Below are 10541 nucleotides of genomic sequence, written 5' to 3'. Positions count from 1 at the left end.
CCGCGAGCCTAAGTTCAGAGTCACGCTTCCCATCCTGAAATAAATACACTCAGCAGTCACCATTAGAGTTTATTTTTCTTCGTAAGTGTGCAGTTTTTAAAATTCTACAGTAATGATGAAGTCATAGGCTACTACCTTTAAGTGTGGAAACAGTTTTCAAAAACAAAGACCATGCTCTACAAGTGAGGAACAGGCCATTGACTCTTCAGCTGGAATTATTTTCAATAAATACTGATCACTTTAACACTTAAATGGAATGACATGTTCAGATTTCTACACAGCTCACTATGAAAACAGCATGGTAAGTTACATAAAAGCTTCAACTTCAAGGATGTTTGCTTGATTATTTAATTACTTTATTAGAAAAAGAGAAATGCAAGAATACTCGAAATGGAGTGTCACCTGGACAACTTTTCCCCCATTTTATTCTGTAAGCTCCTATTAGCAAGACAATCCCATCAGAGCTGGCAGTTTGATTAAAATACATATAAAAGAATCCCACACACCACTTTAAGGAGTTGTTACAGGCAAGTATCTTGATGAATTTGGAATGGGTCTTCAATAATTGTATCCTGACATTTATTGCTTGTATTTGTAAACCTGAAATCCAGTTTATTCCTTTGAAGAGTGTTAGGACTAGAGTGAGCGAGATGCATGTTTTACTTGTATCTTTGCATTCTGGTTAAGAAGAAAAAGAACCACGCACAAAAACACACATCCACCTTCATCTACAAAACAGCCTATACAGAATGAAGCAGAACAAGGTAAGTCCTAGAGTAGCAATGTTTAAAAACATCAGCAGGGGTAGAAACCTAGCTCGTCTAGCTTATGCACAACCGTTTTTCCTCCCATGCTTGGCCATAGTTCAGGTGTTACGTGAGGAAGTTCTGACTCTCCTGCAGAGAAGAGCAGTTCCAGGGGGTAACAGAATCAGGATTTCAGGAAAAACAAAGGTGTGTTTTACTGGAACCGAGAGGCACAGTGCCACATCTATTCTCCATGCTTAGATCTATTTTGACTGTTTCCCAGCTACCAAAGGAGGAATGTGAGGTGAGGACAGGAACCCATATTGGTTACACGTATTGCACAGTTTTTCCTGCTTGCCAGTTAAGCCAGCAGCCTGATCTCAGTACAGACCCCTGCAGTCAGGGGTTTAGATGCAAGAAACCGTATGTTTGATAGATTCCAGCTCACCTTGAACACTGCCAGCCTGAAGGTGCTACACCCCAAACCAAACTGGCTAGACAGCCGCCTTGTAGACCTGGGATGAAAGGGGTGTTACTCTTACTAACAAACGTGCTACAAGACAGTTTGTCTGAGAGGCTGCATTCCAGAGGTTTCCATCTCTTCCCCTTCTAGCCCCCAAGAAGAAGAGACGAGCAAACACGTTTAAGTTGGGATGTATTTCTGTAAACACCAAAACATTTCGCTATACAATAGAAAAAAGTTACTCTTCTTATATTCTTAGAGGAGCCCTGAATACCTTGGAATACCTGTATCCTGCAACTATTAATCTGTATGTACCACATGTGCATTTCTTGGTTTGTACACAAACTGAAAGCAAGCTCGAACAATAGTAAATAGCAATTACACTCCTGCAACAGGCAAATCGCCACGTTGCAGTTGCTTACTCCTTTGCTTTCGATATGTAGTCAGCCAGTTTGTTGATACTATCCTCCTGCTGTTCTAGGGCATCCAGTATGATGCCCATCGGGGTCTTCTTCAAACCTATTCCTTCCATTTTGTTCTCCAGCTTGTTCTTTATGTTCCGGAGCCTCAGAGAAGCATGGATGAACATCACTGCACAACAGAAACGTGCTTATTAATTGGTCGTGTCCAATGAAAGCATAGTGCTTGTAGCATCCATCTTAAGACACACCCCAAAGCCACGACATCACTGAAATATGATGTGTAAATGACTGCTTAAGTAACTGCAAATACCCATTTAATAATAACAGTGCTGAAGCTAGCTTGTGCTCGTTTGTGTTCCCTCCCTCCCACCCCTGATTTTTTTTGGGTGGACAATTTAAATAAAGAGATATAAAGCCACGAGCCACTTTAGACTTTGCAGGCTTATTTGAAAAAGCTCAGTTCAGCACCCCTCACCCTCAGCTTGGAGAACAGCAGAAATACTTACAGAGGAGAGGAAGAGTGATCCCGAACATGAACACCATGACGTCTCCCAGATAGGAGATCAAGAAGTAGCTCGACAGCATGATGACTATTACAAACGTGGTTGGGTACTGCTTCTTCATCCTGCGGAGTATGTCCTTGTTGTGCGACACCCACACAAACCCCATGAACACCAGGACCACCACAGTACCGCCAATAAGCATGTTCAGGGGACTCAGGAATCTGGAAAAAAAAGAGGGAAAGAAAAAAAAAAGATTGAATTATCCTGTTTCAGAGCCTTCAGGACTTGTGCTCACAGAGCAAACATCCAGCTCGCTATTGATATTGTTGCTGGGCAGGTAAGGCATTAAGAAGTCAGTTGGTCTTGCAAAAGCTTTACCAACCTCTGTTTTTTTTTTTTACAGAGAAGCTAATAGCACAGGTGCAACTGAGCAAACAACCCTTAGCCATGAATTAGCATATGTAGATGGTCTTTGTGTTCTCTTCCTGGGCATAGCTGAGGATAATGAGTGTCCACAGCAGCTCGTTACTAGAGGCACTCACCACCAGCTGACCTCCTGCCCAGGTTTACAAAAGGTGGAAGGTAGGGGGATGCTGAGCACAGGAGGTTACTTTTGTTGTAGTGGTTGTTGTTTATGCCTTCAATACTTACCAAATTTGCACGTGGTGTTCATGTCAAAACTAGTATCTGGATGTAACCTAATGGCAATTTGCTAGGACAAGAAGGGAATGAATGCCATTCCCTGCCCAGCCACCTAGGTTGCCCGTTTTCTCATGACAAAGTATTTGTTATAGCCAAACTACAGCAGGTCTTTGAAAATACCCTAATATTGATACAAACGGTTATACTAATTCCCTTGCCAAGCAAACGTTAGATTCTGAGGTAAGTTCATACTAAACTGAAGACGGGTTGTGTGGGTGTGTGGCAGGGAGGGAAGGTTCCCCCAGTGGGTATGAACCTCCAGATTTCATGAACCTCCAGAGGAGCTTACCCCCACCAGCACAGTGGATGGAAGCCCTGTCCCAGGCAGACATGCACAAGAGTCAGAAGAACCAGAGCGTGGGCTAAGGGTCTTGTAGGAAGAAGAGCCAGGCCTGGCAAAGGGGCTGCTGCTGAGGTTTGTGTTGTGTTATTGTTACCAGTTACCAAGCAAGCCAAGGCACCGAGTGGCTCAGCTTTGGACTATAAACAGCAAGCCCCTTTTTTGGACCAGGGTGAGCCCATCACCTGCTCACACCACTTTCCCAAGTATTCAGAGGTTGCTTTGTCCTCAGCTTTCACCAGTGACTTTGCCCAGAGTGTTTCTGTATTTGCACAAGAGCCAGGCTCTGCTATGTTTCACCTCTCTAGCAGTAAGCTGTGTGATTTTAGCTGCACTCTGATTTACTCGCTTGCACGTGCACAGACCTGACAGCACAGCAACTGAGCACTCTGAGCTGCTACAACTGGCAGCAGCACAGCACTGTCCTTTACCCGGACAGGGGCAGGAAGGATTTTATCCTGTACTCTTTGCAGTCTGCCTACCCCAAAGCTCATGGGCACGCTGACTCACCACTCCCCCCCGCTGCTGAGGAGGATGCTCTGGGTTGTGGTCTGTGCTTCACATCCGGCACAAGCAGAAGAAATCTCTCGCTGGTCTGCCAACACCGTACCTGCATGCCAGGGGGCATTTCCCCAGAGAGGGAAGAACCCCCAGGAGTTACTTCAGAGCACAGCCTGGCTACAATTCTGTAAGTCAATTGTGCCAACAGGAGACAGGACAACTGGATGGAAAGAGATTAAAATTCAGACTAGTTCCCCACCTGCTTCTGCTACTCACGCTGAAGAGCCAGCATGGCTTTTTGGAAACGGTGATAGGGCAGACCTGCTTCTTGCATCTGAGTCATTCTCTGCAGCCAGCCAGATTATATTTAGCTCTGAATTGCCAATCCTAAATTTCCAGACTGGAAAAAGTGAGCAGTACTGCTCTGTAAAGAAATTGGTTTCATCTGCGTTCCCTTGTAGCCGGAGAAGGAGGGTGGCTCACGCCAGGACCACACCAGTGCCCTGTTTATGTACATGCTGCCGGCCAGAGCAAATTTTTAAAGCAGAAGTCACCTCCACATCACGACTGGCTTAGAGTAGAAATGGCCAAACTTACTCGGATGGCTCCCAGCAACCATTTGTTTTGCTCCAAAAAATCTTCTGACAAGATAATGCTGGAAGGAGCAGAAGGCTAGGCAGGGCTCCATGCTACCAGGTGTCTGGTAAATGCTCGAGGAGCTTTGTCTTCCCTACCCTTCCCTTCGCTCTCTTTACAACTTCAGAAACTGGTGGGGAAGAGCAAACCCTCCATCATTATAAGGAAAAGACCAAAGACTCCCCTGCTTCATGCTTCTTTCTGGAATTACACAGGTTCTGTATTCCTGACTGGCTGCAAGGGAAGTGAGGAAAAAAAAATACAACACCAACAAAATCACATTCAAAAGATCCCATTTTCCTGGGGAAAGTTAATTGAATTACATGTTTTCTCAAGTGGGCTGCATTCCAATGCGTACAAGGAAACAGGGAACATAAGTATCAAATGAAGTCATTCAGAGCCACAGGAAAACAGATGGGGATAGCAGTTGCCACTAAAAACTGGTATTCAGATTCTCAGCCATGTGTCCACAGACTTGGATACTGCTGATTACAGTGCTGGATAAGGTGTCACACACCAAGTTCCCCTTTATTGCTTGAATCCCCCACAGTATAATTCATAGTGCTACCTAAAATTCTCCCAGAAATTCAGATATAGGCACTTCTGCTCCAGAAACAGCATTTTTCAAGGAGGCAGATCCCCATTATCCCGTTTCACTCAGAGCTGCTGGCACACTCCTCTCACTACCACAATAGCTTAAGACTAAAAAGGAAAAAACACAGGCACGTTATTTTAGAACATGTATCCGGGGAAAAAGAAAACTGCCTAACAGCCCTGGAAGTCACCTTAGAGCTGAAGCACCAGCACGGATATTGGCCGGATTTATCCACAGATCAGAACACGATATGCCAAATTCATGGCCAGGCAAGAAGGCTGGAAGTCTTTCAAAGCTGCTGAGACAAGGTAAGTGCCCAGCCTTAAAGCATGTTACAAGATACTTTCTAAATATAAGTCCCTTTAGGAGGGATTTATAGGGCCTCTCAAATACTTGAAAATGTAATGCACGGCACTGTTAGCATGTCAGTGTTGTGGCAACTTGATTTGGGGCTGCTCAGATGACTTGGGGAAGACAAACTCTTCTGGGGCTTGGAAAAAAAAACAACAAAAAAAACCATTCTGATTGCCCTAAAAGGAGTCAGATGGCAGGACTGAACATTTGGGGGTGCAATCAGCCTAGAACTCAGAGCACCCTAGCGGGATGCTCTACTGCACTGCTCTCTGCAGTAGACACAATACAGCCCTGGGAGGATGCTGCAGCCTCTGACACCGCTGGGACAAACCAGCAAAGAGAAGCTGTCACCTGGATTTACCACCAGCAGCATCTCAAGGCAACAGCAAGTACCTGAGGTTGCGTTCCTCTTGCCCTTCAGGGACCAGGCAGGCCACCACATCTGTCTCAATACAAAGTACAAAGATGGGGGGAAAGAAAAGAATAAATAAAAGAAAGTTGCTGTTTGCTCCCAGGGGCAGGGACACAGGCGCTGCCCTGTGCCAAGTGCGGCCGTGGGACACGTTGTGTTTGTCCAAGTGGTATCAGGAGACAGCACAGGTGCCACCAGCTGGGGCTGCGATGGTGTGGGAGGAAGTACTGTAACTATACACCTACTTCTCAGAGCAACAACAAAACAAAACAAAAAAATAGATTAAGATGAGTGTTGTTTTTTTTTTTTAAATTGCATTCATATTTCTAGACTCTGTGCTACATCTGTCACAAAGCAGGTTGGATTCCCACAGAGCTGCAGAAAGTCCAACAAGCTCTGCCTTCAGTGACTTGGTCTTGCTGGGTTACTTCACACCTGCAGGCTGCTGCACAGCCCCGTAGCAGCAGAGCTGACCACCTCCTTGGAAAATTTACAGCTCCAGTGTAGCAAAAAAAGAGGAGGGTAAGACTCATCCTCTGAGCACTGCAGCATGAGCCCAGAAGTAGGGCAGGCCACATAAAGAGAAAGCAAGCAAGCTCCTTCCTTGAGTCACCTCCCCCTCAGATGGCTGTCTCAGGGTGATTATTCAGCAGTTGCTGGCACATCTGCTTCTTCTGCACGTGAGTAGGCACGTCTGAGCAAAGGCACGGAGCTGGACACTTCCGATCACTCAGAACAACGTCTCTTTACTCAGAGCAGCACAGCTGGGTCACTACAGCACATAAATGTGAAAATTCCCTTTTAGGAGGGCTCGTGCCTCACCACGTTCCACACGAGGGACAGGTGAGCGCAGTTATCTGCTTCCTTCCTCGTTTGTGCTCATTCAAACAACACTACAAGAGACAGCAGGTTCTGCTTCCTTCCCCTCTCCCCATATTTTGGGCTGCAGTGAGGTCATGTAGCTGCAAGGAGAGGTAGCACCTACAAGGACAAACAGAGTGCTGTCCTCTGACGTGGCACTAACACGTCTGGTCACTGCCAGGTGAAAGCCTGCAGCAGGCACGGGTTTAGCAACGCTTCTGTACTCACTGCTTCTCGCTTATGTTGCTTTCAGAACAGGAGCGGATCCTTTCTGCACAATCTCTATGAAATTATGTAGCATCATTATGCAACGTATGTTTTAGAGCTGTGTGTGTTGTGCACTGTTCTTAATCTTTCATCAGGCATTAGGCACTAAGCGCTCTGCTGCTCTGGAGGCTGCTCTGGCGAGGGAATTACCCCCAAGCCAGCTAAGGCTGTGGTCTGGGGTGGGATGAAATTAAAAAAAAAAAACAAAAAACAAGACACCCACGCTCATTCATTGCTAGGGGTTGTACAGATAGCCAGTAGATGCGGTAGAGATAAGTGGGCAAAGGAAAGCTCCATCGAACTTCAAGCTTTGGAGAAAGAATTATGCCAAAGGACAATGAAGACTCTTAGTTGTAGCACTCTGAAATGCATTGTGCTTCTTAATGCTATCACTTAGACACTAGTTTATGGTAAGTATGAGGCAACAAAAGCCTACAAGAAACAACCTTGATTTAAGTAGTTAGCTTGAACAGCAAGACAGAGAAGCCTTGTCAGAGTAGCTGAAAGCCTGGACAAATGGCACTTACTGGGCAGGAGGATTGTTTGGGGGAGGGCTGCAGGCTGCTGTGGGAGGCACGGCTCTTAATAAGTATCAGTGCAGCACTCACAGTAACAGGGCCCTGGCTCAGAGCAAAAAAGGGCAGTCATCATCCAGCTCCTATGCAACTCGGGGAGGGACACAGTTTGATTTAGCAATGATCTTGGTTTTTACCAGCAGCAGAGTTCCAGGAAAGAAATAAAAAAGAGCACGCTAGCCTGCATTGACTCATAGAGGAGTTTGCAGGGCAAGGAGTAAGGGGAAGAGGAACTGTTGCTGCCACCAGCCTGTACGAGTAGAGTGGCAGTCATTCAGTACTTTCAGTTTCTTGTTCACAGATTTAATAGTTTCTGCCCAGAATAAGCAGAAATAATAGTTTTCTGCTGGGGCCTGAAAGCAAAATTGAGCTGCAAAGCACAGAACATCATTTACATGTAACAGTAGCCATCGGAAGGCAAAGGGAGGGGAAGAGGCAGGGCAATGATGCAGCAGAGATCATTACGATTGCATTGCATTCATGGTAAGGTTATTCCATACCTTGCAGAGTGATGGAGATAGCGAAAGGTTGCAGAGGTCAATGTTGTTGTACAGGAGGCTGTAAATTAAGCCATGGCAATAAACGCTGCACTTGTGCTATCAAAAAAGCCCTAGGCTACAACTTCCATCTCAGCCCAGCATTACCACAGCTACCAAGCTACTACAGCAGCCAAAAATACCGTATTTGTATCACCTGCCTGTCTGTGCAATGAGATGGCTTAAAAACAGGTAGAGTTGGTCAGGGATAAGTTTAGTTGTGATCACAAAGACCACTGCATGAGCAGTTTCAGTAATCCTGCCCCTAGGCCTGTACACAGTCCTGGAGTTCCTAAAAAGCCACGATAAGCTCAGGAATTCCTGTCCATTACAGAATGAAGTGCAAGGCCACAGCTTAGTCATCAATGTAAATTTAATCAGGAGAACTTTCTTTGCCTTTCTCCCAAAGCTACAGTCTGGCCAAGTGAAAAATCTTTTATTAAAAAGAAACAGGTAGTTTTTCTTTACTGAAGGGTTAGCCTGTTCCTGTAAGAGTTAGTTTCCTGTCCTTTTACTTCAGTGTTGGAAGAATTGGGTTTGCCATATACCAAAGGCTCCAAGATGCACAATTAAAAAAAAATAATTCCAGGTGTTTCTTGTCCACAGATTTCAGCTCAGCAGGTCACTGCTCAATATGAAGATATTAAAATTGCAGTTCTGGTGTTAATCTCTACCTTGTGTGGCTCCATTCTTCCTCCTCCTCCAGCAAACCAGTAGGAAGTAAGTGGGAGATATATCAGCATCCTTGATCTGATAAGAAGGGATCAGAGTTCAAAAGGAGAAAGGAATTTAGGAGACAGAGTAAAGTTGCTGCTGTTCCAGCCCTCTGGCCAGGGATAAAGAAGCTATTGACAGGTTTTTTCCCTAATTTCTTGGGGAGAAGAGTTGTTCCCCTGCCTTCCACAGCTCCTTTGATTTATCCAAATCGGCCACAGAACTGTATTGGTAAACAAAGGCAGATGAATGCTTAAGATTAGTCCGAGGTAGGCAAGAGTCTGCAAGTCTCTTTTTACTGGTCTAATAATCCACCAAATTGACTGCAACATATCACCACCGAAATTAAGAAGAAAGTCTACAGCATTATGCCAAGCTGTTACACGCAGAAAAAGAAGTAGGGTTCTCAGCCCCTCCTGTCACAGACCCACACTCCCTGAAACCTGGAGACTTTTCACTGACTCAGATGCTGGGTGAAGAGCTTCAGATGCAGAACAAGAAGGGATTTAGGGGAGGAATTTAAGCCTCTGCAATATATAAGATAAGATACACTTCTGCCAAAACCACTTCGGCCTAGTGGCCAGGCAACCCTCCAATTTAAGCATTTGAGCGTTGTTTGTCGAGGAGTGCTGGAAATGTATTCCAGTTTCTATATTAAAAGCTTAATCATCACAGCCTCTGCTGCAACTGCTGCAACTCGTGATGAGGAGCTTTCTGGTCTCGGAGCAATACTCAACCAGCAGTCACAGGCCTATACTCAGGGGGTGATTAGGAATTATTTCCCAACTCCCCGTAGGGATGCTGACAAGAGCATGGTCCTGCCTTGAAGGTCTCAGTCTCGCCCCAAAATGAAACAGATGGGCATCCTGCTTATCTTTATTATCTTTTTTATCTTTATCAGGGGCTTTTTATGCACTAGCTCAGAAATAAGAATGGCTGTTCTGCCTGCTGGACATAACCTTAAAACTATACGGGAAGCAGAATTCATCCTTTTTTTTTCTTGTTAATTCAAGGCCAAGTTTATCTCTACAGCGGCACTGGGCAGGCTTAGCCAGGCAGTGCTGGTCACTGTGGAGGCCCCACTGACATCCAGCACCACCAGGGCTGCTCCCCATCACCCCACAGCTGCTCCCCGCCACCCCAAAAGCAGCCGGGCGCTCCTGCAGGAGGTGCTGAGCCGTCTGCGGATTGGGGAATAAAAAGGAGCTCCCCGAGCCGCTACACAGCCCCAGAAAGAGTTAAAAAAAAAATAAATCGCAAACCCAAATCAAACCCAGCGCCTCACCCAGCCCGTGGGGGCTGTCCCGGGCCTCAGCGACCCCCCGCTCCCCGATCCCCGACCCCCGGTCCCCGCCCGGGCACCGACCCCACGATGGCGACGACGGCGGCGGCCACCATCAGGTAGTTGGTCTGGTAGTAGAGCAGGTTGCTGACCACGCGGTTGTTCCATTTCGAGATGTCCTTGAAGTCGGGCCGGGCGAAGCGGTCCGAGCCGGGGAAGAAATCGTCCCAAGCCCGCAGCGGCGCCACCTGCACCTCCATGGCCGCCGCCGCCGCCGCGCAGGCCTGAGGGAGCCGCGGCACCGCCCCGGGGCGGCTCCGGGACCACGGGGGGAGCTCGCCCGGCCCCGCACCGCCCGGTTCTGCCCGGCCCCGGCTCGTGGAAGGGGCCGGGGAGGAGGCAGCGAGGCCCGGGGAGGAGCCCCCTCAGCCGCGGCTCCTCGAGGAGTGCGGCTGTCAGGGCGCTGACCGCCCCTGCTGTGCGCTGGGTTCTTTGTTTGTGAGATGAAACGCTGTGGTTGTGCCCTGAATCACACACACTGAGGGGTTGCTGGTGGCGGCAGCCGTGGTGATTGCGACTGCACTAATTTGTAGGGAAATGGTTGGTTTTACAGCCTGTAAAAGGACGCTGGG

At 47.1% G+C, this 10541-nt stretch overlaps 1 protein-coding gene across 1 annotated transcript; it reads right to left on the bottom strand.

Moving 5' to 3' along the window:
• Positions 1-55: 55 nt before the first annotated feature.
• ARL6IP5 (ARF like GTPase 6 interacting protein 5) lies at positions 56-10224 on the bottom strand. Its single transcript, XM_084292818.1, has 3 exons — positions 9994-10224; positions 2138-2355; positions 56-1800 (listed from the first exon to the last, which is right to left on the bottom strand). Exons 1-3 carry the CDS (start codon positions 10167-10169, stop codon positions 1628-1630), a joined length of 567 nt encoding a protein of 188 aa, XP_084148944.1. The 5' UTR covers positions 10170-10224; the 3' UTR covers positions 56-1627.
• Positions 10225-10541: the final 317 nt, after the last annotated feature.

The sequence above is a fragment of the Netta rufina genome, assembly GCF_964035555.1.
Source record: "Netta rufina genome assembly, chromosome: 10".
Lineage (NCBI taxonomy): Eukaryota > Metazoa > Chordata > Aves > Anseriformes > Anatidae > Netta > Netta rufina.
The sequence above is the reverse complement of the archived record's forward strand: the minus strand, read 5'-3'. Positions and strand labels throughout refer to the sequence as shown.